This window comes from Sorex fumeus, unplaced genomic scaffold, assembly GCF_029834395.1.
Source record: "Sorex fumeus unplaced genomic scaffold, SorFum_2.1 ptg000148l, whole genome shotgun sequence".
Classification (NCBI taxonomy): Eukaryota; Metazoa; Chordata; class Mammalia; order Eulipotyphla; family Soricidae; genus Sorex; species Sorex fumeus.
In genome coordinates, this window is record NW_026606205.1 from 404,675 (window position 1) to 430,488 (window position 25,814).

A 25,814-nucleotide genomic window follows, 5' to 3' on the forward strand; every position below is an offset into this window, starting at 1 on the left:
TCCCCAATTTTTCTTTTTGCTTTTTGGGTCACACCCAGCGATGCACAGGGGTTACTCCTGTCTCTGTACTCAGGAATTACTCCTGGCGGTGCTCAGAGGACCCTATGGGATGCTGGGAATCGAACCTGGGTCTGCCACGTGCAAGGCAAACACCCTACACACTGTGCTATCGCTCTAGCCCCACTCAGACCCCTTTAATTTTATCATTTTGTTCGTTTGGGGGCCACACCTGGCTGTGCTGACTTGGGAGAGGTTTGTGCTCCACCGTGTTCCACGGTGGTGCTCAGGAGAACCAGACAGTGACAGGGGTCAAACCAGGGTCAGCCGCATGGAACACTTTAACCCCTATACTATCTCTGTCGTCCCAACGATGAATTTCAATGCAGCTTTAACTATTCCTTAGTACATTTGAAACATGAATCACTTTGAATGTATAGAAGAGGCAGAGACAGCCCGGAGCGATAGCACAGCGGGGAGGGCGTTTCGATTCCCAGCATCCCATAGGGTCCCCTGAGCACCGCCAGGAGTGATTCCTGAGTGCAGAGCCAGGAGTCAACCTTGATCATAGCTGGATGTGCCCCCCCCCCAAACAAACAAAAAAAAACAGAAGAGACAGGGGTTGGAGAGAGAGAGTACAGTGGAGAGGGCACTTGCCTTGCACATGACTATCCCCGGTTCAGTCTCCAGTACCCCTAAAATCCCCTGAATTCAGCCCCCCCCCAGGAGTGATCCCTGAGCACAGAGCCAGGAGTAACTCTGAGCACTGGTGGGTGTGACTCAGAAAAAAAAAGAAAAGGCAAAGATGAGTTTTCCCAATATGTGTGTCCCCAGAACACTCTTTGGGACCTCTCCAGCGTTATTCAAGGACAGTGCTGAGACTGGGGCTGACCCCTGGAGCCCCATTATCCTGAGGCATCCCTCTAGACCTCCACCATCCAAAGGTAAGGTTACCAGGTACGTGACAGGTCACACAAGGAGATTCCTGGGCTGCAGGCCTCCGTCACTTCCTCCCTCCTGACGGCGCAAATTCTATTTTGTTTTTGGGGCAGCAGGGCACAGCCAGGGATTACTCAGGGATTACTCCTGGCTCTGTGCTCAGCGGCCACTTCTGTTTCCACTGCGGTGCCGTGCCAGGGATTTGAACTGGGGTTGGCTGTGGACGAGGCAAATGCCTTAACCTTTGTACGATGGCCCCTAAAGTGCAAATTCTGCCCCCACTTTCTTGGGCTTGGTGCCCCTCAGATGCCAGCCGTCAGGCTCCAGCCTTTGCCCTCCGGAGAATGACAAACGCTCACATCGAAGCTTGTGATTCGCTCTCGCCCCACCCCGGATACGGCTGGATTCAGAGACCGGGAATGTTGGGGTGCGGAGGAAGTACCTCCTCAAGGGGGACGGCAGAGCCAAGTAGGCCACACGGGTTGAAAATAAACATTTTTATGTCTCAAGATATCTTTTTAGAAAGGTGGCGTTCCCATCCTGGATCTGGGAGGTGAGGGGTCTTTGCTGCTCCCTGCTCAAGAGAACGTGGAGAGGCCAGGCCAGTGCCCCCGACCCCCACCCCCAGGGGCCGCCCGGAAGCCAAGTCGAGATGCGGGGTCTACAGTGATGGAGAGAGAATGTGGAGCGGTACGGCTTGCGGGGCACCGGCCGGGCCGGAACCCCCCTCACCCGGCTTGCCCGAGCGCCAGGGTGCTGAACTCCTGACTCCACCGAAGCACAATCTCCTCGCTCTTGTCCTGCGTCAGGACGTTGTACGTCTCGTTCTGCAGACATCGCATGCGGGACACCTGCAGGGGAGCGGCGGTGAGACCACCCACGGTGCCCATGAGAACACCCACGGGCACCCGAGTCTCCAGCAGCCCTCCCCGGCCTCGGGAGGGGGCAAGACCCTCGGGGGAATTGGCCGCCATGTTCCCACCATCGGGTCCGGTGCGAGGGTTCAGCCTAGATGGACCTGGGTCACCCCGGGGAGGGACGGGAGGGAGGGGGCCTCACCTTCCGGTCCCGGCTTCTCATCAGGCACTGCTGACTTTTGAAGGTGCAGAAGTTTGGGTACTGGACATAGTCCGTGTCACAGATCTAAGTCGGGGGGATCAGACGGCGGGTAAGGCTCTGGCCTTGCGGGAGGCTGACCCCGGTTCGATCCCCAAGCAATGCAGATGTTCCCCTGAACCCTGCCAGGGGTGATTGCTGGGCGCAGAACTAGGAGTCAAGCCTGAGTATTGCCAGGTGTAACTCCAAAATGACAACAAAGGGGCTGGAGTGATAGCACAGCGGGGAGGGCGTTTGCCTTGCACGCATCTGACCTGGGTTCGATTCCCGGCATCCCATATGGTCCCCTGAGCACCGCCAGGAGTAACTCCTGAGTGCAGAGCCAGGAGTGACCCCTGTGCATCGCTGGGTGTGACCCAAAAAGCAAAAATAATAATAATCATGAATAGGTCCTGAGCACTGCTGGGTGTGCTCCCTAGACACACACACACACACACACACACACACACACACACATGCACACACAAATAAAAAAGAGCAAGGGAGAGGGGGAGGGGGAGGAACAGGGGAGGAGGCTAGAGTGATGTACAGGGCAGGGGTCTGCCTTCCCTTCCGGGTTATGCCCTGAGGAGGCTGAGGGACCATCTCCAGGGCCCCGGATTGATGAGGATGTGGGGCAGTGCCTGAACCCCTGGCCCCGCTCGCTGGACCCCAGAGTGATTGATTGATTTGGGACTGGGGCCACACCCAGCTATGCTCAGCTCACTCCTGGGACTCAGGGACCCCCTGGGGTGCTGGGATGAAACCCGGGTCGGCAAGTGCCCTTCTTGCTGTGCTCTCTCCAGCTTCCCCTGGGAGATTTGGAAAACGTGTGGCTTGGGCTGAATCATTTCCCTCCAAGGGTCTCACTGCCCTGACTATGAACAGCAGAGCAGCCGAGATGACACCTTTCGAAGAATAAGGGGCACAGAGCAGAGCTGAGCTGCCACAGGCCCTGTCGTAGGCTGTGCAGACGCTCCTGCCTTGATTTCCCTCCCGTGAAGCCAAGGGCTGGCCCTCACTCAGCAGACACAGGGAATTTTAGGGGGCGGGAGGTGGGGGTCTGGGGAGGGTAGTCATTTGGGGGATGAGGAGGAGGAGTGAACTTGATTCCACTTAGGAAAAAAAAAAGGACTAGAAGATCCGAACCAGGCAGAACCTTCTAAATCTTCTAGAATCTTCTCTTTCCTGTCAAAGGCAGGAAAGTGCTACGCGGGGTGAGAACACAGTCATTTTTCTAGAAAGGAGGTGTGGGACACTGCCTCATTGGAGGAGGCAGGAGGCTCACTGAGGCAGTGTCACAGCCACAGCCCCAAAGGGGACAGGGAGGGGGTGCTCAGCTTTAGGAAAAGGCTCTGTTTTGTTTGGGGGGGTCACACCTGGCAAAGCTCAGGGCTTACTCCTGGGCTCTGCACCACTCAGAAATCACTCCTGGCAGTGCTCAGGGGATGCCGGGGATTGAACCCTGGGTTGGCTGTGTACCTGGCAAGCGTCCTACCCGCTGTGCTATGCCACCCAGCCCCGGGGAAAGGCTCTGACTGACCTTGGTGGGGAAATCCCCGTCCTGGAAGCTCAGAAACTCGGTCTTGAGCCAGCCGGCCACGCGGTTGTCTTCGCAGCCCTTGGTGGCCAAGCGGGCGCACCAGAAGTCCATGCGGAGGCCGCCGTACATGTCCAGCCCGTAGAAGCGGCCTTCCACGGGGCTGCCGACCTGGGTGGGGCACAGTGGACGGAGCACAGGGTCTGTGCCCCCTTGCTGCAGAGCGCCCGGTCCCTGCCCTGTCCTGCCCTGAGCCCCGCGGGTGGTCGGGACGCCTACGTGGTTGCCGGTGGACATGCTCTGGGACATCAGCAGGGGGCTGATGAAGGGCGTCTTGTGGGACCTGTCGCACCGCTGCCGCTGCAGGTTGGCCTCCGAGAGACACTGCTCCAGCTTCAGGGAGCAGAAGGCGCACAGGTCACAGGAGGCCATGTGTCGCCGCCCGAGGTTGTCGCAGACCTGCGCCGGGGAGGGGGCGGAGAGGCCCAGACTGAGAACACGCGGCTGAAATCTCCGTGGCCTGCCTTCCCCGGGGCTCCTCCGACCTCCCCTTGCTCCCTGCTTTCTTGGGGGGCTTATCTACCCCCCGAGAACCCAACTCTCCCCAACTGCAGCCTTTCCTTCCTTCCTTCCTTCCTTCCTTCCTTCCTTCCTTCCTTCCTTCCTTTCTCTCTCTCTCTCTCTCTCTCTCTCTCTCTCTCTCTCTCTCTCTCTCTCTCTTTCTCTTTTTCTGTCATACCCAGCTTTCTCAGGAGTGACTCCTGGCTCTGCCCTCAGAAATTACCCCTGGCGGTGCTCAGGGAACCCTATGGGATGCTGGGAATCGAACTCAGGTCAGCCCCGTGCAAGGCAAACGCCCTCCTCATTGCGCTATCGCTCCAGCTCCACATCTTTCTTAAAGGGAGGTGGGGGGCTGGAGTGATAGCACAGCGGGGAAGGCGTTTGCCTTGCACGCGGCCAACCTGAGTTCAATTCCCAGCATCCCATCGGGTCCCCTGAACACCGCCAGGAGTAATTCCTGAGTGCAGAGCCAGGAGTCACCCCTGTGCATCGCCGGGTGTGACGAAGGGAGGTGGGAGCCACACCCAGCTGGCTCTGTACTCAGGGATCACTCCTGGCAGGTCTTGGGCAACCCTAGGCGGTGCCAGGGGTCGAGCTGCATGCAAGGTAAACGCCTTCCCCGCTGGAATCTCTCTCCGGCCCCTGGAGCTCAGTTCTGTATTGATCATTCTAGCCTCTCCTCTGAGTTCCAAATCCTCATGGCCAAGTGCATGATGAACACCTCCATACAAGCTAACTGATAGGACCAAGCAGCCCCACGCTGAAACTCTGGGGATGGGGCTCCCCTTTCTCTATCCCTGCTAAGGTCAAGGTGAGTTGGCATGGTGCTACGGAGGCACCGGCCTCTAGGCTGAGGTACTAAATCGACGCCCCCTCATCCCATTGATGGGGACACTCGAGGTTCCCGTCAGGCAGGGAAGTCATGTACCCAAATGTAGGACAGGGAGAAGCCCACGCAGACCCAGAACCTTCCAACTCCACAGTCTAGACTCTCCCCAAGCGCCTGCGGTTGGAAACCCCCAGGGTCTTAGCTGGCATTCCTCAGGGTGGAGAGACGCTTCTCCCAGGATGACCTCTTCACACGGGAATGCATCCTCCACATCACAGCCTGCTGCGACAGCCTCTCTCCCCCACCCGCCTCACCCTGGGGCTCTGCCCCTCACAACACACAGAATCTCCCCACAGCGTGTTCAGGTGGATCATCAATGTGTCCCTGACCAAAATTCACTACTGAAATGCCCTTTTCTTTCCAAACGAAGTACAAGAGTTTTTGACTACTGCTTGGGAGGACCCTTATTATTTCTTTGAGGGGCTGGAGTGAGAGCACAGCGGGGAGGGCATGTGCCTTGCACGCGTCCGACCCGGGGTTCAATCCCTGGCATCCCATATGGTCCCCTGAGCACTGCCAGGAGTAACTCCTGAGTGCAGAGCCAGGAGGAACCCCCTGAGCATCACCAGATGTGACCCACAAAAAGCAAAATAATAATAATAATAATAATAATAATAATAATAGCAGCACTGTCACTGTCTATGGCACGGTTCATCGATTTGCTCAAGCGGGCCCAGTAACGACTCCATTGTGAGACTTATTACTGTGATTGGCATATCGAATACGTCACAGGGAGCTTGTCAGGCTTTGCCGTGCAGGCGAGATACTCTCGGTAGCTTGCCGGGCTCTCCAAGAGGGGTGGAGGAATCGAACCTGGGTTGGCCGCGTGCAAGGCAAACGCCCTACCTGCTGTGCTATCGCTCCAGCCCATAATAATCACTACCACTGTCACTATCACCCCGTTGTTCATCGATTTGCTTGAGCGGGCACCAACATCTCCATTCCTCCCTGACACGTGCTAGTGTAGCACAATGACATATTGGGGGCTCTTTCAGGATCAGGGGAATGAGAACCATCATTGTTACTGCTTTCGGCATATCGAGTACGCCATGGGTAGTCTGCCAGGCTCTGCCGTGTGGGCGGGATACTCTCAGTAGCTTGCCGGGCTCTCTGAGAGGGATGGAGGCTTTTGGGGCAGCCTCTAATCACCTTTACTGGTGATCCCGTCAGGCATATATGCGGGCATGATACTCTCAGTAGCCTGCTGGGTTCTCTGAGAGCGAGAACTAGAGAATAAGAGGTTCCCATAATAATAATAAATAAATATTATTTCTTTCACTCCAGCTTCTGCTGCTCTGCTCCAGGTAAGAGAGCTTCCTTGGGGCTGGAGCAACAACACAGTGGGTAGGGTGTTTGTCTTGCACGCGACCAACCCAGCTGACCTGGGTTCGATTCCTCTGCCCCTCTCGGAGAGCCCAGCAAACCTTGCACATGGCTGACCCGGGTTCAATTCCCAGCATCCCATAGGGTCCCCCGAGCACAGCCAGGAGTGATTCCTGAATGCAGAGCCAGGAGGAACCCCTGTGCATCGCCGGGCATGATTCAAAAAGAAAAAAAAAAAAAGAGCTTCCTTGCTGTTTCCTTAACCAAGCCCTCAGTGATTCGCGAATGTTCTTAACAGCCTTAAAAAAAAAAAAAAAAGAAAGAAAATCTCCCCCACCCCAGCCGGAGAGATGAGCTAGTGGGCATATGCCTCATGTTTTCTATAGCCCCTAGCCCAACCAGGAGGTCTGAGCGGAGTTTGAGAGGAGGACCCAGGAGCGTGGATCAATTTGACTGAGCAGCACGGCGGGCATACCAGCTTCCCGAAACCAAGGTTCTCGTCTTCCAGATGCTGCCAGGCCCTGGCGGTGGGGGTTATGATGCAGGTGTTCTCCATGATGGAGTAGCACAGAATCAGGAGGGAGTTCACGTGGGGGAGCTGCAGGAGGCTGCAAGGAGACAGCTGGCTGGCGGGGCGGGCCAAGAGCCGAGGACTCTCTCCTCTCCCCTCACTTCTGGTCTGGAATCCACCGCCCGGAAGCTGAATGGGCCTGGGGTTGGGGGTGGGGGCAGCAAACCAAGTCCCTCATCTCTCAGATGGGGACCATGGTGATCCAGAAAGAGGCTCAATGTAGCCACGTCCTGGCGAGGGCCTCAGCAAGACGTCATCAGCCTCTGCCAGGGCACGGCTGATGCCAGGACCTCAAAGGACCAGCCAGCCACGAGGACAGGGTTTAAGCTAGTGTTGGCACAGATGGGTGAGGCTGGGAAAGTGAGTGTGTTCCCTCCAGAGAAGGGGTATAAAGGGGAAGAGAGAAATAATTTCTTTTTTTTTGGGGGGGGTCACGCCCCGTGACACTTCGTGGCTCTACACTCAGGAATTACTTCTGGAGGTGCTCAGGGATGCCGGGAATCGAACCCAGGTCCCAGGGCCCCCAGGATTCTGCAAGGCAAGCGTCCTCTGGGCTGCCAGGAGTCAAACCCAGGTCCCAGGGCCCGCAGGATTCTGCAAGGCAAGCGCCCTCTGGGATGTCAGGAGTCGAACCCAGGTCCCAGGGCCCCCAGGGTTCTTCAAGGCAAGCGCCCTCTGGGATGCTGGGAGTCGAACCCAGGTCCCAGGGCCCCCAGGGTTCTGCAAGGCAAGCGCCCTCCCGGCTGTGCTATGGCTCCAGCCCTCGAGGTGACATCTTCCAGTACCTTCCAGGGCTCTGGTTTTTCCACGTGGAGTCCCCGTCGAAGATTTCATTCAACCCATCTATGCCCTGCGCCGACCGAATGAGCTCCTGCATGTTCTCCATCATCAGCGGGTACGAGTCCACTTCCCGCACTCGGGGCGTAAAGGTGAAACGGTTGGGAGGGAAAAACTTGCGTAGGAGCCGGGGCTGGAGCCGGGGCCTGGCGGGCTCCTCACGGTGGACCCCAGACAGGGCCGCAGCTCCCGTCGTCTCTTGTGCTTCCTCCTCTTCGTATTCTTCCTCTTCTTCTTCCTGATCTTCTTCTTGCTCGTCTTGGGCCAGAACCTCTTCCTGCTTGTGCTTCTGTGTCTGCTCCTTCAGCCTGTGCTCATGCGCCAGGTCCTGGCCCCCCAGTGACAGGGACGACTGCAGCAGTTCCTCGATGTTATTGTGCAGTCGCTCGGGCCAGGGCTGGAAGCCCTGGCGCTCGGCGGCTCCTGCGGGGGTTGAGGGTTCCAGAAAGAGAATGCAAGGGGACACAGTCAGACTCCTAGCGCTCAATGTGCTTGTTTGCAGACGGGGACACACACACACACACACACACACACACACACACACGGAGAAAGAAAGCATTTCCAATGAGACCTATTCGCGCAGTCAAGTGTGTGTGTGTGTGTGTGTGTGAGAGAGAGAGAGAGAGAGAGAGAGAGAGAGAGAGAGAGAGAGAGAGAGAGAGAAGCGCCTGCCATAGAGGCAGGCAGGGGGTGGTGATGGGGGTTGAGGGTGATGGGAGGGAACCTGGGGACACTGGTGCTGGGAAATGTACACTGGTGGAGGGATGGGTATAGCAATATTGTCACTGTCACTGTCCTCCCATTGCTCCTCGATTTGCTCGAGCGGGCCCAGTAACGTCTCCATTGTGAGACTTGTTGTTACTGTGTTTGCCATATCGAATACATCATCGGGAGCTCGCCAGGCTCTGCCGTGCGGGCGAGATACTCTCGGTAGCTTGCCGGGCTCTCCGAGAGGGGTGGAAGAATTGAACCTGGGTCGATCGGGTTGGCCACACGCAAGGCAAATGCCCTACTGCTGTGCTATCGCTCCAGCCCCGTAGGAATTCTACATGACTGAAATCCAATCATGCACAGCTTTGTAAGGGTCTAGCTCATAGTGATTCAATAAAAGTTTTTTAAAAACCCCAAAAGTATAAAAAAAAGTATGAAAAACAGATCTTGCAAACATCAATGTGCAAGAGTATGGCCTAGGGCGAAAGGAATGGTGGGGTGGCTTAGAAGCTTAGAATGGCGTTTCAGTGTTTTCCACTTTTGACCCCCTTAACCCAGAGGATGAGACTCAAATCAAGTGCTTCTGGAAACACTTCAGATTCTTTCTGTTGGTTTCTGTTTCAGTGCAAGAGCTCAGGGCTTACTCCTGGCTCTGTGCTCAGGGATAACTCCTAGCAGGGCTCAGGGGACTCTATGGGGTTGTCAGGGATCGAACCCAGGTCAGCCACGTGCAAGCTAAATGCCCTACCTGCTGTACCGTCTCACTGGCTCCAACACCTCGGATTCTTTGTGCACGTTGATTTTAAATTCACTTTTTATCCTTGCATGTTCTGAAAACTTTTACTGTTGCCCATTTTTTTAGGCCACTATCACAGCTTAAAAAGATTGGACAGAGGAGCTGGAGCGATAGCACAGTGGGTAGGGCGTTTGTCTTGCACGCAGCCAACATGGCCGACACAGGTTCGATTCCCAGCATCCCATATGTCCCCCGAGCACCTCCAGGAGCAATTCCTGAGTGCATGAGCCAGGAGTAAGCCCTGAGCATCGCCAGGTGTGACCCAAAAAGCAAAAAAAAAAAAAAAAAAAAAAAAAAAAAAAGGATTGGACAGAGCTCTGGTGAAGGGATGGGTGCTGGAACATTGTATGAAAGAAACTCAATCATGAACAACTCTGTAACTGTACATGTCATCTCAATAACAAAAAATATATATTTTTAATTAAAAAGCTAGGACTGGGGCCAGAGAGATAGCACAGTGGATAGAGCATGTGGCTAGGATAAGGCCAAGCTGGCTTCGATTCTTGGAACTCCACAGGGTTCCCTGAGCACAGTCAGGAGTGATCCCTGAGCACCACCAGGTGTGGTGCAAAGACTAAAACAAAACAAAAAACCCAACCCCGGGGCTCATACTCTCTCAAGGTGCTCATGTTCATGGTTATTGCTGAGTTTGACCCTCACCCCAGAACAGAAGCATGGCCAGGGAATAACAAATGGAGGAGGGGCTTTAGGACGTTGGGAGAGGGAAGTCGGCCCTGACAGTGGGCATGGTCCTGGAATGAGGATGCAGAAAGCGTCTAATCCACAGTATCACAGGTGCCATTATTTCAATTAAAACAGTTAAAAGGGGCTGGAGCATTAAAACAGCAGGGAGGGCGTTTGCCTTGCACTCGGCCAACCTAGGTTCAATTCCCGGCATCCCATCTGGTCCCCTGAACACCTGAGTGCAGAGCCAAGAGTAAGCCCTGAGTGCAGAGCCAAGAGTAAGCCCTGAGCATCTCTGGATGTGACCCAAAAAGCATAAATAAAATTGGTTAAAAACAAACAAACAAATAAAAAACAGGGTCAGTGGGGAGGGTGTTCGCCTTGCATGAGGCTGACTTGGTTTTGAACCAGCATTCCATGTGGTCCCCTGAACACCACCAGGAGTGATTCCTGAGTGCACAGCCAGGAGTAAGCCCTGAGCATTGCCAAATGTGGCCCCAAACAAGAACAAAACCCCCCAAATGGTTAAGAAACAAAGATAAAATCATTAAAATCATTAAACGCATGCGTAACACTGGCTCAATGCCTGGCACCACATAGGGTTCCCGAAACACCACCAGGACTTGGGAGCCCTGAGCGACACTGGGTATGACTGCGAGAGAGAAAGAGAGAGAGAGAGAGAGAGAGAGAGAGAGAGAGAGAGAGAGAAGAGAGAGACAGAGACAGAGAGACAGAGAGACAGAGAGAGGAGAGAGGAGACAGACAGTGACAGAGAGGAGAGAGAGTGTTAACCTCAGTGAGAACTGAGCCTTTCTCCAGGGAAGACTGAGCTTCCGAAAGTCCCAGAGGGCTTCCGAGTGGGGGAAAGTCTCTCCTCTGAGACAGGAAAAGTGGATTCCATGTAACCAATGTCAGCTCAACTATAAAGGTCTTTGACTGTGCTATCGCAGCACAGCGGTAGGGCGTTCGCCTTACAAGCGGCCAACATGGCCAACCCGAGTTCGATTCCTCCGCCCCTCTCGGAGAGCCCGGCAAGCTACTGAGAGTATCTCGCCCACACGGCAGAGCCTGGCAAGCTCCCTGTGACGTATTCGATATGCCAGACACAGTAACAACAAAGTCTCCAATGGAGACGTTACTGGGCCCGCTCGAGCAAATCGACGATCAACGGGAGGGCCTTTACCTTTACCTTTACGACTTTGATTTAAAGGAAGATCAAAACGGAGAAGGGACAGCTCAATGGTCGCCGCACATGCCCTGCACTTAGGAGGCAAGGCCACAAGGCACCCCAAGCACCAAGCTGGGAGTAGCTCCCACCCATCACCAGGGGTCCCCAAAACAAGAGAAAAAAGAAAAAGAGGACTCAGGGCCGAACTGTGCGTCAGTCAGAGGGGATGAGAGTCAGGCCCCTAATTTGGACTCGGAGAAGGTGGGCTCCCCCCACCCCAAATGCAGCTGGGCCTGGAGGAACATTGGTCCGTTCCACATGCTCTTGGGCTCCAAAGATCCTGAGATGAAAAGGATCGAATCCCCGCCAGGGCCACTGTCCCTGCAGGCCCGACACTCTCCCCACAGCTGCCCGCAGGCTCAGGGGCTCCTCTCCCGACCCCCGCATCCCCGACATGTGCAGGGCAGGCTCAGGGGCATGTCGGATGCCCTAGTGGGGGTGGGGGTGAGTGTTAGTGTTTCGAGAGTGGGAGTGAGAACTGGGAGCGTGTGTGGGTGTCAGGGTGAGTGTGGGGTGTGGGCATAAGTGTGGATACAGGAGAGACTGGGAGTGTGGGGGTGTGAGAATAAGTATGGGGGGCTGGAGCGATAGCACAGCGGGGAGAGCGTTTGCCTTGCATGCGGTCGACCCGGGTTCGATTCCCAGCATCCCATATGGTTCCCCGAGCACCGCCAGGAGTTATTCCTGAGTGCAAGAGCCAGGAGGAACGCCTGAGCATCGCTGGATGTGACCCAGAAAGAGGAGAGAGAGAGAGAGAGAGAGAGAGAGAGAGAGGATGAGTATGGGAGTGGGTAGGCGTGTGAAGGATGTGGGGGGTGAGTCTGAGTGTGAGAAGTGCGTGTGGTGCGTGTGGTGCATGTGAGAGTGAGTATAAGAGTGAGTGTGAATGTGTGAGGGTGAGGGTGAGAGTCATTGTGGGAGTGTGGGTGTGGGGGTGAGTGTGTGGGTGCGTATGGGGTGAGTGGGTGGGTGCGTGTGGGTGTGGGTGTGAGTGTGTGCAGGGGTGCCCAATCTGGAGGGGTCAGCCTGACACCTTTAGCTGCGGCCGCTCAAGACCCGGCCCCTAGCAGGAGGAACGCGACTCAGTGCCATGTGCTATTCCGAGGAGCACTCAGCCTCCCTGGGAGCACGGCGGATGGGGTGTGGACCCTTGGCTCTCATTTCCGTCAGAGCCCGTGTCACCCTGTCCAGTCTCGGGCAGCTGAAGGCCCAGCTGTGGACCCCTCTGTGAGGAGACGCGGCCCTTCCAGCTCCACACCCTTCCCGCCCCCCTCCACGGCTGCCGAAGTCGTGGGGGCGTGGGTGGGCGTCCCTGGGGGCAGGGCGGCGTTACCTGTGGCACGGGAGGACCCAGAGATCACTGTGGTGCTGGCGGCTTCAGCAGTCTCGTACTCTCTGAGAGTGTTTGTTGAGAGAAACGAGGCCGACTGGGAGCAGCGGACTCTCTGCAAGGACATGAGCGCGGGAGTCACCTTCCCGGAGGCCCCTTCTCTGCCTCAGTTTCCATCCCGGTCCCCGTCTCTCTCTTTCCCCTCCGGTGTTGGATGAAGGTGCGCGGGCGCTGGTGGAATGCTCTAGACCGAAACGGGTCTTCCTGCCAGTAAAACGCCATTTGTCTGGGCCACAGACGCACCTTCTGTGTGTTCTGGAAGGAAATCCCTGCCCTGTGACAAATGGACGTCTCTCTGCTGGTACAGTCTCCGTGCCCAGTGAGCCCATCTGTGTGGCACGTGAGCCACTGAAGGGCCCATGGCAGGGAGGGGGAATCTAAGGTTGGTCCTTCTGGAAGCTTCCCCCGTCTTCACTGTCACCTGTTCTCCCTTAGCGCGGAAGGGGCCCGTGGCAAGGAGGGGGATCTCATAGTTGTTCTGGAAGCTTCCCTCGTCTTCACTGTCACCTGTTCTCCCTCAACCCTGCAGGAACCGCATCCAGCCTCCACCCCGGGCCTCACCCTGGCATAATACTGGCGGTTGGAGCAACGGTACTGACAGAACTGGCAGAAGGACTCGAACCAGGAGGCGTAGGGAAGGTCAGAGCAGACGGCTCCTGGAAGAGGGGAGGGCGGAGGAGACGGGGCTCCCCCAGAAGCTGGCTGGAAGGCTCCTTCGCGTCTGCCTGCACAGGCCACATGGGCTCAGGGCAAGGGGCCACCCCCACCTTCACTCGCCTTCGGTCAGGCCTCACCATCGGGGACCAGGCCGTGGTTTTCGTACTGGTCCAGCTGGATGATGGTGGGGTTCCGGCAGCCGAGGGTGGCCCGGAGGCGACACATCGTCTCTGCCTTCCAGCGGGGCTTAAAGAGGTCGAAGAACTTCTCATACTCGGTGTCCGAGAGCGGGCTGCCAGGGATGGCGGTCTCGGTGGGTTCGTCGGCGGGTATTCGAGGCAGGAGCAGAGCTGCTGGGTTGGGGTGGGGCACGGAGCAATGGATGGACCCAGCCCCCGACCAACTGGACTCGGGGCCCAGGCCACCCAGCCGGCGGGGGCCCCTGTCCACGGGGACCTGGGGGTGCGCCCTGGCCTAGGAAGAGGGGAGGCCAAGAATAGAGAAGGAGCGGGGTCGGGCCAAGTCAGCAGCGAGGGACCCCACCCAAGGGAAGTTTCCAGAATGGCCAAGGCGCCCGGGGAGGAAGAGGAAGGAAGGCTCTGATGTTGCCGAAACGCCTCACCCGACAGGAATGAGAGAAGGAAGCCTGTAGCCTGCCTCTGCATGGCCCAGCAGATCTGCCCAAAGCGGCCTCCAACGGGCCAAGCCAGGGAGAGCCAGGGTGCCCGGCACGGGCTAGCGGGCAATGGGGACAGCCGGGTGGCCGCACGTCACAAAGGCCGGGGGCGGGGTCTCATGGGCCAGAGGCGGGGCCTCATTGGCCAAGGGGCGGAGCCTATGGGTCTTGGGTGGGGCCTCGTTGCCCAAGGGGCGGGGCCTATGGGTCTGGAGCAGGCCTCATTGGCCAAGGGGCGGGGTCTATGGGTCAGGGGTGGGGCCTCATTGGCCAAGGGGTGGGGCCTCATTGGCCCGCGGTGGAGCCTCATTGGCCAAGGGGCGGGGCCTATGGGCAAAAGGTGGGGCCCCAGAAACTGCCCTGGGCTCCCAGCTTCTGGATCTCGGGCACCCCCAGCCGCCACCACACGAGTCCCTGCCACCGTGGAGAGGCCCCTGTGTGCCACATGGACACCTCCTGTCCTGCCCAAGAGGACCCCCCTCCCTCTGCAGGGGACCACCTGCCTGTCCCTGTTTGACAGGTGAGATTTCCAGGGCAAACTGGGCAGGGCCAGCTGCAGGGCCTGGGGGCAGGTTCTGGACAGGCACGTGGTGTTCTGGGCCCAGAGGAGAGGCGGCCTCCACTGTGAAAGGCGCCAGCAGGGCCAGGAGGGCCTCAGGCTCTGACCCCCTCAGTCGCAGGAAGTGGTTTGCGCATGGGTGGGCTCTGGGGGAGAAAGTCCGGTAAGTCCAGCTGCTCTCTGGCAGGCCGGGGCGGGGAGGAAGCAAGTGCGTGTTTCTGGGCAAGACAGGGGATGCTCACGGGGTCCAACCCGGAACCCCTGGGCGGAGACACTCTGAAGTCCGGGTACCCCACCCCACCCCGGATTTGAGCAGTGGGGTGCAGAGGGCGCGCTCTGGCTCCACATCTCCTCTCACCCAGAGGATCCCCACCCCCTGCTGAGTCTCCACAATAAACACACCAGGCCCACACGGACAGCTTTTATTCACCCCTGCAACCCCCCACGTGAGCCCCGGCATCCCGTCAGCCCCCTCTCCCGCTCACAAGGCCGCGTGAACCTTTTTGGCACAGAGGGCAGGGGGTGTGCCCCTCCTATTAGGATCGAAGCCCATTAGTTCTGGGGGAGCCCCATGGATAAAGCAGGAAGTAATGAAGAAACTTGATCACACCGTAGCGTCCCCTCCCGAGGGCGGAGGCCGGGGAGTGCCCCGCGACTGCCTGCCCCCCAACGTCCTGAAGTACAAAGCCAGGGGAGAAAAGAGGACCATCCCTTGGGAATCCAGCACCAGCCTCGGCACGGAGGCAAAAAAAAAAAAAAGGACAGTGGACAAGACCACCTCCCTCTAAAGGGGTGGGCTGAATGAGAGCATAAACTGTTAGTGGCCGGGGCACCCCCTTTTCAGGGCGTGGCTGCAGCCTCAGCACCAGGAGTGGGGAGAGCGGGGAGGCGGGCGCCCCGCGGGTGCCGTCCACCTCCCCCTGACCCCCCCGAGTCCAGCACAGCCGTTCCGCTCCCCACCGGCCGGGCGGGGGGCATGGAAGGAACTGTGGTGGGGTCCAAGGCCCTTCTTTATTTCTTCTTTCTTTCTTGGGAGCAGCGTGGGCAAAACCTGAGACAGAACAGCCAAGGGTGAGTGAGCGCAGCGGGCCCGGACCCCCGGGCTGCCCCCACCACCCGCACTCACCATTTCCCCCGAGGCTTCGTTGTCAGCCCCACACAGGCAAAGTGGAACCACTCAATGGAACACTGGGAAAGGGTGGGGAAGGGAGAAGCGGAAGTCAGGCACCAGGCTGAGGAGGGGAAGAAGAGGCGCCCCCCCAGCCCCCCTCCCCCCGCCAGACCTCCCCCAGATCGCCAGGGGAGAAGTCCCTGGTTCTGTCCCCTCGGAGACGACGTGGCCGTGTGGAGGCAGCCGGCAGCCAGCCACACGCCCACACTCAGCCCTCAGCACCGCCCTGACCCCCAGATACACATACACACACCCATGATTAAGGCAAAAGGTTTCTCACATCAGGGTTGTCACAGCCAATCATCTCTCCATAGGAGACCTGGTGACAAAGGCAATAGGTGGGCTCGTTGGGATCCACAGGCATATCCAACACATCAGAGGGGTGGACACTGCCAAAGGTCACTGAGGGCATCCCATACTCAGGACTTCTGCATGCCAAGAGGAAGAGAAACGTCATCGGCAAGAAGGGTGGCTGCCGCTCTCTGGGTTTGGTTTCGCTCTTGGCTTTAGTGTCTGGGCCACACCTGCCGATGCGCAAGTCTACTCCTGGCTCAGAGCTCGGGGCTCGCACCCCGCAGTGCTGGGGGGGGGGGGGCAGGCAGTGCTGGGGATCGAACCCAGGGCCTCCTACATGCAAAGGCTCCTCTCCAGCCGCGGGAAGCTACCCCTTTAAACTCTTGGAGGGGGGAAACGAAGAACCTGGGAGGTGGGGCAAGAGCTGGGGGGGGGGGGGCTGCACCCCTCCATCCGGCAGACAGCAAGACGGGAAGGAGGAGGTCACTGAGGCGACCGGCAGGGCAGACCCGGGCAGGCGGGAGCACGGACGCAGGCACGTGGCACAGTGACCCCTGGCCCCACTTACGTGCGCACGAGTTTTAACTTCTTCTGGGTAGCCTTGGGGGCCTCTTCGTCGGAGTTCTTTCCTTTGGAACGGGCACGGGCAGCCTTTTTCTCCTTCTGAGTCCGACCTAGGAAAGAAAGGAGCGGCCGAAGGGCAGGGCGACAGGGAGTCAGGTGCAGCCCGTCAGCCGCCTCAGTCCCAAGGCCAAGCGGGGGGAGCCCCCTCCTGACTGTCGCCCTGCCGGCACCTCTGTCCATCTTTTAGCCTCGGCGGCTCAGGCCCCACCACTAGCGAGCCCCTCCCCCCTCCCCCCTCCTCACTCTTTTTGCCTTTGCTGGAGGAGCTGTCGTAGTCGCTCGACTCGATCTGTTTCTCCTTCAGGTCGGCCTCGAAACGGGCCAGGTCCGTGTCGAGCCGGCGAATGTGCTTGTCCACCTGCGGGGACAGGAAGGGAGGAGAAGGGAGAGGTGCCAGGCCGGCCCAAGCCGGGCACCCGATCCTGAGGGGAGCCCGAGGGGCAGGCGGGAGGGAGGCGGGGGCCGCGGCCGGGGTCCTACCATCTCGTAGGTCTGCATGGCCAGCTGCACCTTGTCGTCGCCAAATTCCTTGCACTTGCCATAGGCCTCCTGGATCTGCTTGAGAAGGGCCAGTTTCTCCTCGGAGCTCAGGCTGCGAGCGCTGCTCATGTACTCGGTGGCCAACTTGTCAATTTCGGCCTTCAGGTCTAGGACAGGGACAGGGGCCAGGTGAAACACTCTTGTTCCTCTGGGTGCCCCGGCCCTTTCCACTGACACCAGAACCTTCCAACCAAATGACGCCGAAGGCAACTAGGTACCAGGCTGGGCACTCGGGAAACACAATAGACCGAGAATATTTGCTATCTCGGTTGCCTCCTGGGGCTGAAAACATAGTGAACACGGTTGGAACGGAAATCACGGCAACATAATAACGCGTCCTTTACAGCTGCACTGACAGGAAATAAGGGGCTTGGCTGTTGTCCGAAGACGCGTCTGCAAGGATGCATTCCTGCAGGAACCACCCGTTCTGTCGCCAGAGATCCTTGGTTTCTCCTCTCAAAAATGGCCCACACTATAGACAGCGGAGAGTCCGATGACCTGGGCAGGGCATCTAATAGTGATGGTTTCCGGGTCTGCACAATTGTCATTGTTTAAAAAGAGACCTGAGGGCCATAGCAGCGACAGTACAGCAAGGAGGGCACTTGCCTTGCACGCGGCCAAGTCGGGTTCAATCCCTGGCGTCCCCATATGATCCCCCAAGTACTGCCAGGATTAAGAGTGCAGAGCTAGGAGTAAACCCTGAGCATTGCCGGGTGTGACCCAAAAAGCCAAAAAAAAAAAAAAAATTGTTCATCTTTGGCTTGCTCTATAAGCCCACGATCTCCCTGAACACATACCTTACCTGATGTTTATTTGGCATTATTTCCCCCCCTCTGGAGAAGCCCCTGTTCCCCAGTTAACATATCTTTCTTTTTCACCCCCAGATTTCAGTAAGCTCCATTCAATATCAACTATCTTGCTTCACTATAATAATAATAATGTCTATCTTTTCCTTAGACATAAATCACGGCTTTGAGAGACTCTACCACCCATGCCTGAGCATGGCTACCTCAGGACAAAAGATAAAACCTAAATATCTGTCAGCAGGTATGGGGGAATCGCTCCAACAGGTGTCAAGGACCTCGGAGAGGCCGCTCTGCCCACCGCAGGGTAGTTGCAGGCTCCAAGGAGCAACTGTGTTCCTCAAGGAGCTCCACTGACTCAAGCTGGCGCTTCTGTAAGCCAGAAGAAGCCAATGCATGAACAACTCAGACAGCAAGCATCTCTCTACCAGCCCGAGTTGCTGTCTCAAGCCTCATCCAATTTTGGGAGCAACACTGACAATGCAGTGGAGTCAAAACATTCGACCTTGGGGCCGGAGTAATAGCACAGCGGGGAGGGTGTTTGCCTTGCACGCGGCCGACCTGGGTTTGATCCCCAGCATCCCATATGGTCCCCCGAGCACTGCGAGGAGTAATTCCTGAGTGCGGAGCCAGGAGCAACCCCTGTGTATCGCCGGGTGTGACCCAAAAAGAAAAAAAAAAAGGAGAAATAGCAAGAACACGGCATTTCTCAAGTCTAGACACATGGCGGCAGTACATCCTCTGTTATGGAAAAACCGACAACAGCGCTGGGAATCACCACGGTGCTGCTTTCGAAACTTGCAGGAACTACAAGCGGAGAGGATGCTGACCCCGGTTCAATCCCCAGCACCACATACGGTCCCCCGGGTGCCACCAGGAGGGAATTCCTGAGTGCAGAACGAGGACTAAAGTCTGAGTACCGCGGGGGGAAGTGCCCCAACCCCGCCCCAACGAGAAAGAAGCCAGTTTTCCAGATCCGACCAGAGTATGGTGACATGGAACAGCCGAAGAAATGATGGGAGTCCGCCTAAGGCCTGTGAACTCCTCTGTACTTACCCTCTGTTCTTTGGTCCAGATCCCGCATGAGCTGAAAGTTCCTCTGCAGTTCAAAGGGGAGGTTTTCGATACCTAGTGAGAAGCAGAGAAACCAAGAAGCATTCGCATTCGCAGGCTGCTTACCTGCTTTCACAGTATAGGTCCAATATAGGGGCTGGAGCAGTAGCACAGCGGGGAAGGTATTTGCCTCGCATGCAGCTGACCTGGGTTCGATTCCCAGCATCCCATAGGGTCCCCGGAGCACTGCCAGGAGTAATTCCTGAGTACTTGAGCCAGGAATAACCTCTGTGCATCGCTGGGTGTGACCCCAAAAGGCAAAATAAGTAAATAAAGTATAGGTCCAGGGGTCAACAGCAGTAGCACAGCGGGTAGAGGTGTCTTGCCTTGCACACTTTCAACTGGAGTGTGATCCCCGGCACCCCATAGAGTTGCCCAGGCACTGCCAAATTTGTACAAATTTGCAAGCGCAAATCATTTTCCTTTCCTTGCTTTTTCTTTTCCTCCCTCCCTCTCTTCCCCTCTTCCCTTCTCCCCCCGCCCTTCTCTACTTCTTTTTTTTTTTTGTGGTGCTGGGGATCGAACTCAGTTCTCCTGCACACAAAGTATATACTTCAGAGTCAGAGGGAAAGTGAGGCAGATAGGGCGCTTGCCATGCACACGACCGACCCAGGTTCAACCCCCAGCATCCCACATGAGCACTGCCAGGAATGATTCCTGAGTGCAGGAATCACTGAGTGCAGTAATCTCTGAACATTGCCAGATGTGGCACCCCCCAAAGAAACCCACCAAACTGTGTGCTCTGCTGATGACTCACTTGTTGGCCCTCCTTTCCTTTATTTTTCAACCATTCCTACATGCTCCTTGTCCTCGGCTTACAAATGCCTTCCAGGTATTCATCTCACATACACACACACACATACACACACAAACTCATTTTGTAAAAAATGCAAATTGAAGGGGCTGGAGCAATAGCACAGCAGGTAGGGCGTTTGCCTTGCACGCGGCCGACCCGGGTTCGATTCCCAGCATCCCATATGGTCCCCCGAGCACCGCCAGGGTGATTCCTGAGTGCAGAGCCAGGAGGAACTCCTGTGTGACTCATCGCCGGGTGTGACCCAAAAGGAAAAAAAAATGCAAATTGGAGTCAGAGGCATAGTACAATGGGTTGGGGCTTGTGGATCAACCTGGGTTCTAAACCCGCAACAAATATGGTCCACTCAAGCCCTCCAGGACTGATCCCTGACTGCAGAGCCAGGAGTAAGCCCTGAGCACTGTCAGGCATAGCCTCCAAACCAGAAATTATTTTTTAAAAAAATTTAAAAATTAAAATTGAAATTAAAAATATAAATTTTGGGCCAGAGAGGAGAGTACAGCAGGCCGAGCTTGCCTTGTACACATCTGACCCGGGTTCAATTCCCATCACTCCATACCCCGCCAGGAATGATTCCTGAGCACAGCTGGATGTGACCCAAAAAGAAAACAGAGAATGCAAATCTGGGAGCTGAAGGTAAGTTAATGGGCGGGGGCACGTTTTGCATGCAGAGGCCAGAGTTCAATCCCCAGCACTACATGATCCCTTAAGCACTGCGAGGAGTCACCCAGAGCACCAAGCTGAGAGTAGCCCCAGAGCACTACCAAATATTGCCCCCAAACAAAAAATGGGCTGGAGATAGTACAGAGATGAAGACACTGGCATTGCATTTGACCTTCAGCACCACTATGGACCCCCGAGCAATTCCAGGAATAAGCCCTGAGCACTGTAGGGTGTGGCCCAAACCCCTTCACTCTGCCTCCCCACACCCCAGTTAAAAAACATTCTGGGCCAGGGATGTGGCTCAGAGGTAGAGCACCTGCCTTGCATGCGTGAGGTCCTGGGTTCAATCCCCAGCCCCACCCCCGACAAGCAAACCTGATCAAGTCCCTTTCTTATAACCCTCCGGTCACTTCCTCTGCCCCAGTGCCAGTTCTCTCCTGCGTACCCTGTCTTGCTTATCTCACACCAGCATCAGTGTGGTCAAACCCCCCCTGCTCTGATCACACATCAGAGCATCCTGAGTGCTTCCCACAGCGCTCTCCGTGCTGCCCTCTGGAACGCGCTGCCGGGTCTTCCTCCTCCGCTCCTCCTGGCCTATTCAACATTCTGCTCATTCTCCAAAGTTCCGCCACCCAACATCCCCTGGATGCCGCTGGCACAGTCTTCCAGCTCTCCACTTCTGGACGGACGGCAATTCAATTAATGACCCATCCGTGGGTATTTGCTCTCTGTCTCCCCAGACCTCTGGAGGAGCTGAGTGTTTGTCTTCTTCTTCCCTCATAGAACTATGACCAGGAAACAAAGTCCTCCATAAATACAAGGGCAGTGGACTGGAGCTATTATAGTACAACAGTAGGGTGTTTGCCTTGCACGCAGCCGACCTGGGTTCGATTCCCAGCATCCCATAGGGTCCCCCAAGCACTGCCAGGAGTTAATTCCTGAGTGCAGAGCCAGGAATAACCCCTGTGCATTGCCGGGTGTGACCCAAAAAGCAAAACAAAAGCACAAATACTTAAGTATCTCAGGTGGAAGGAAAATCTCTGCCCCTAACACCACACTCAAAACTTCGAAAATGTCTCCAGTGCTTTAAGCTTTATCTCTACATCTGCGACTACCAGTTTACTGCAATTAAGTCGCCAGCAATTTATGAAGGCTGTGATTAATCCTAACATATGTCTGTGGCAGCTGACACCATCTTCTTTCCTGGGAGAAGCTTTTTTTTTTTCTTTTTGGGTCACACCCAGCGATGCTCAGGGGTTACTCCTGGCTCATGCACTGAGAAATTACTCCTGGAGGTGCTTGAGGAACCATATGGGATGCTGGGAATTGAACCCGGGTCGGCCACGTGCAAGGCAAATGCCCTCCCCGCTGTGCTATAGCTCCTGTCCCAACTTTCAAGGATACCAAACCTCCACATGTATTTTCTGGCAATTCCTACAGGAATGTGCCCTTAGTATGTCCCTGAAATATTGTTTCCTTGAAGTTAGTTTAATTCTCTTCATGTTCTCGCTTTGCCCTGAAGGGTCTCATTCCCTCATGAATATAATAACCACACTTTTTTTTTCTTTTTGGGTCACACCCAGCAATGCACAGGGGTTATTCCTGGCTCTGCACTCAGGAATTACTCCTGGCGGTGCTCGGAGGACCATATGGGATGCTGGGAATCGAACCTGGGTTGGCTGCGTGCAAGGGAAACGCCCTACCCGCTGTGCTATTGCTCCAGTCCCCCACATTCTTAAGCTTCTGTCTAATCTGAATTAATGGTTCTTTCATTCATGGTTGTTACTCCTGACCTTGTGTCTCATAGGTTGACGACTTCACTGCCTGAGCAAGAAATCTGAACTTCACCAGCAAATTTTCCTCATTTTCTCTCTCTCTGCAGCTTACTGCTTCAGTTTCACCCCAGATGACTCCCCAATAACCACTGAATCACTCTGAGGCCGGGTCCTCATCTCTGATCCGCTGTTAGCACTAAGTGATCGCCTGTTACCAAGAGGACATGCCAAGTTTACCCTCCTACATAAAACTCTCTGAGAGCCTTTCTTCCTGGGGCCGGGGGACAGTACAGCAGGTACCATGTTTGCCTTGCCACCTGGCTGACCTGGGTTTAATTTCCGGCATCCATATGGTCCCCCGAGCGCCACCAGGGGGTGATTCTTGAGTGCAGAACCAGGAGTAAACCCTGAGCACCACTAGGGTTATAGCCAAAAAAAAAAAAAGTTTAAGTCATTTTTCCTGGAGTTGGAAGTGACAGTATCCTCTTCCTTGCATACAGCTGATCCAGGTTTGATTCCTGGTACTCTATAGGATCCCCCAAGTTCTGGCAGGAGTGATTCAGTACAGAGCCAGGAATAAGCCCTGAGTACAGCCAGGTTGTGCCCCAAACGCCAAATAAACAGACTCTTCCCAAAGACATCAATTAATTTTCTATATTTGAAAAACAAAATCACTTCCAGTTCCTCAGGAAAGCGAGGCCGTCTGGGGTCGGCCTGACAGCACAGCAGTTAAGGCACTTGCACTGCAAACAGTGGAACTAAGTTTAATACCCGGCACCCCATAGGGTCCCCCAAGCCCTCCTGGAGTGATCTCTGCATGCAGAGCCTGGAGAATTAGCCCTGGGCACCACTGAATGCGGTTCCCAAACAACAAAATAGTAAAAAAATAAATAAATGAAGACAGCTAAGGCAGCTTCCTTGGCTTCAAGTCCCTTAGAGGCCAATCTGGGGGCTGGAGCGATAGCACAGGCGGGGGAGGGCGTTTGCCTTGCACGCGGCTGACCTGGGTTCGATTCCCAGCATCCCATGGGGTCCCCTGAGCACCGCCAGGAGTCATTCCTGAATGAAGAGTCAGGAGGAACCCCTGATCATCGCTGGGTGTAATCCAAAAAGCCAAAAAAAAAAAAAAAAAAGGCCAATCTAGGTCCTGCATCATCAGGTGTCACCTCCCAAAGTCCCACCTCCACGTCCCACGTTGAACACACTGGCCTGGCCTCGGCCCCTCCTAACACCCTCGCAGCTGCTCTCTGCCACCTGCCACGTCTCCCCTGCTCGGTGCCATCCCGGAAACACTCCCCCTTTCCTCTCTCCCCCGCCAGCATCTCCCCCTCTGCACCGCCAAGTGACGGGGGGTGGGAGGGGAACAAGCCCCTCCCCCTCCGGCTGCCCAACTGCCCTGTCCCCGGACTGGGACGCTGTCACTCGTCACCCCCTTTGCTTTTTTTTTTTTTTGCAACGTCGTCTCCGAGAGTCCGCCCGCCACCGTCCGGGACAGGGGGTCCCGGCGGACAGGGGCCGGGTTTCTCGCGATTCTCTAGACCGACCCCTCCCACCCCCGACCCCTCCCCCGCATGTCCCTGCCGTTCTGAACGTCCCACGGCAGGAGCGCGAGTGAGTGAATGAATGAACGAACGAACGAATGAACGAAGACACAGCGGGCAGGACACGGAGGGGCGGTCCGGGGGCAGGGAGGGGGGCCCGGCGGAGCGCCCGCGATCCCCGCCCTCGCCCGGGGGGGAGCACTGAGAGGGGGGCCGCCGCCGCCGCCGCCGCCGCCGCGAGCGGGTCTTTGTCGCGGCTCGGAACGCCGGCGACAGGCTCCCTCCAGGGAGCCGGGGCGGCCGAGGGGCTTCGGGGCTGGGGGCGGGGGGACCTCGCCCCCCGCGTCACCTCCCGCGACCCCCGCCAGCCGCGCCGAGCCGGGCCCCGGCCTGCTGCCCCGCCCCCTCTGCTGGGGCCCCGGCCGTCTGTTCTCTCGCGGGGCCCCGTCACGACGGCGACCCACCGGCCGCCGGGCCTTCGGGGCCGGGGGGCTCTGCCGCCCCGACCCCCGCGGTCAGCTCCGTGACCCCTGACCCCCGCCTCCGGCCTGCGCTTACTGTCCAGATAATGTTCCAAATACATCCCCGCAGCCATCTTGAAGCAAAACAAAGCGACTTCCGGTACGCCCCGGAAGTGACCGCGCGCGGCCCGCAGCGAAGCCCCGGGGGCCGGGCCGTTTCCGCCCGGAGCGGGCCACTTCCGCCCTCAGCGACGTCTCCCCCGGGACACATCCGCCCGACCTCGGCCCTTTTCCTGTCGCCTCGGGAGCCGGGCTCGCGCCCACGGGGCCGCCGGCGGCCCTCTCGACCCACTTCCGCCCCGAGCTCCCGGTGCGCGGCGGCGCCGCAGTGACGTCACTGGAGGGCGCCATTTTGCATTCTGTAACTTTTTTTTCCCCCACCCGCCCCCTCCAAAACCGTAATGGGAAATAACGGGAAAGGGGCGTAAGAGCCTTTTCTCTTGAAGGTTTAAATGTCCCTGTTCGTACTGGTGCAGGGATGGGTGCTCGATCATTGTATAACTGAAACCCAAGCACAAAAATTTGCAAGTCGACAACTGTACCTCATGGTGTTTCACTAACAAAAATTTAAGGAAAAAATAAATAAATGTTATGTCCCTGTTCGGCCACTCGCGGAAGCTGCTGGCCAGAGCAGCCAGGCTGACTCCAGATGTTCAGGTTGGGCTGGAGTATGGTCACGCAGGATTTAAACCCGCCACCGCTCTGCTCACTCACAGGAATAGTCTTCCCAGACTGGTTCATCAATTTTTATTTTTTTTGCGGTGCTGGGGATCAAACCTACGCCTTGCGCATGGAAGGTGTGCAGCTGACCAGTGAACCACATCGCCAGCCCTTCTCTTTTTAACACTGAATCTTCATTCCTTAGAAATCTTACACAATGCAAACTTTTCTACAGCAGCACGAATTCTCCACACCTTCTTGCAGGGGGTCCTGACCTTAAACACTCCAGTGCCTTCTCACATCACCATGACTGGCAGTGGAGCACCAGGCTTGCGCTGGTTTCAGTCGAGGGTACCTATGTGAGGTTAGCATCAGGCCTGGAGCTCGGAGCTGTCATCCTGGGTCAGAGGTCACCTACCAACTCAGCCAGCTCCAGTACAAAGAAAATTACTTCTCACTGGCTGGGCGTTTGCCTTGCTGGTGGCCAACTTGGGTTTGACCCCCAGCACCCCTATGGTTCCCTGAGCCCCACCAGGGCTGGTCCGAGTGCAGAACCAGGACTAAGTGCTGGGGTACTGGAGTGAGCAACACTGGGTGTGGCTCACATACCGAGAAATAACTAAAAATAAAACTTACGCTCATACCTTGTAGTGGTGTCTTTGAAGACAGTAATAATCGCTCACTCCTTCTGGATAATTCTGTTAACTGGTGGGTATTGGCTTTTTAAAACAGGAACCAGTGCCTGTGTTGTGGGCATTGATGTGGGCATGTTTGTTCAGGACTGGGCTCCCCAAGGCAATACCCACAAGAGGAGGATCAAACTTCTCGCATGTGTTCTACCT

General features: G+C 56.5%; 2 protein-coding genes and 1 non-coding gene across 4 annotated transcripts; 1 reads left to right on the forward strand and 2 right to left on the reverse strand.

Moving 5' to 3' along the window:
- Positions 1-1,635: 1,635 nt before the first annotated feature.
- ACRBP (acrosin binding protein) lies at positions 1,636-14,913 on the reverse strand. Its single transcript, XM_056106870.1, has 10 exons — positions 14,812-14,913; positions 13,356-13,692; positions 13,123-13,217; positions 12,505-12,616; positions 7,701-8,172; positions 6,820-6,952; positions 3,851-4,030; positions 3,575-3,742; positions 1,996-2,079; positions 1,636-1,787 (listed from the first exon to the last, which is right to left on the reverse strand). Exons 1-10 carry the CDS (start codon positions 14,911-14,913, stop codon positions 1,665-1,667), a joined length of 1,806 nt encoding a protein of 601 aa, XP_055962845.1. The 3' UTR covers positions 1,636-1,664.
- Positions 14,860-24,437, reverse strand: ING4 (inhibitor of growth family member 4). 2 transcript variants are annotated; one of them, XR_008791208.1, is made up of 8 exons: positions 24,350-24,437; positions 18,942-19,013; positions 17,023-17,189; positions 16,786-16,900; positions 16,487-16,592; positions 15,878-16,052; positions 15,580-15,641; positions 14,860-15,504 (listed from the first exon to the last, which is right to left on the reverse strand). XR_008791208.1 is itself a non-coding variant. In XM_056106831.1 (8 exons), exons 1-8 carry the CDS (start codon positions 24,384-24,386, stop codon positions 15,465-15,467), a joined length of 747 nt encoding a protein of 248 aa, XP_055962806.1. In that variant the 5' UTR covers positions 24,387-24,434; the 3' UTR covers positions 14,860-15,464. The 2 variants fall into 2 exon arrangements, 1 of the variants encoding a protein (XP_055962806.1); XM_056106831.1 differs by having other exon boundaries at positions 15,905-16,052; positions 24,350-24,434.
- TRNAA-UGC (transfer RNA alanine (anticodon UGC)) lies at positions 20,763-20,843 on the forward strand. The gene has a single exon. It is a non-coding gene; the product is annotated as a tRNA-Ala (tRNA).
- Positions 24,438-25,814: the final 1,377 nt, after the last annotated feature.

Excerpts from the sequence above, each read along its gene's own strand:
- ACRBP (XM_056106870.1), bottom strand. The coding sequence starts at position 14,913 with ATGCCGGGGCTCACGTGGGGGGTTGCAGGGGTGAATAAAAGCTGTCCG. Across the intron at positions 8,173-12,504 it reads TGGGTCCTCCCGTGCCACAG|CCGCCGAGCGCCAGGGCTTC; the intron begins GTAACGCCGCCC and ends CCCCCGCAGGAG. Across the intron at positions 4,031-6,819 it reads ACCTTGGTTTCGGGAAGCTG|GTCTGCGACAACCTCGGGCG; the intron begins GTATGCCCGCCG and ends TCCCCGGCGCAG.
- ING4 (XM_056106831.1), bottom strand. The coding sequence starts at position 24,386 with ATGGCTGCGGGGATGTATTTGGAACATTATCTGGACA. Across the intron at positions 16,901-17,022 it reads CCATGCAGACCTACGAGATG|GTGGACAAGCACATTCGCCG; the intron begins GTAGGACCCCGG and ends CTGTCCCCGCAG. Across the intron at positions 16,053-16,486 it reads AAGTTAAAACTCGTGCGCAC|AAGTCCTGAGTATGGGATGC; the intron begins GTAAGTGGGGCC and ends CTTGGCATGCAG.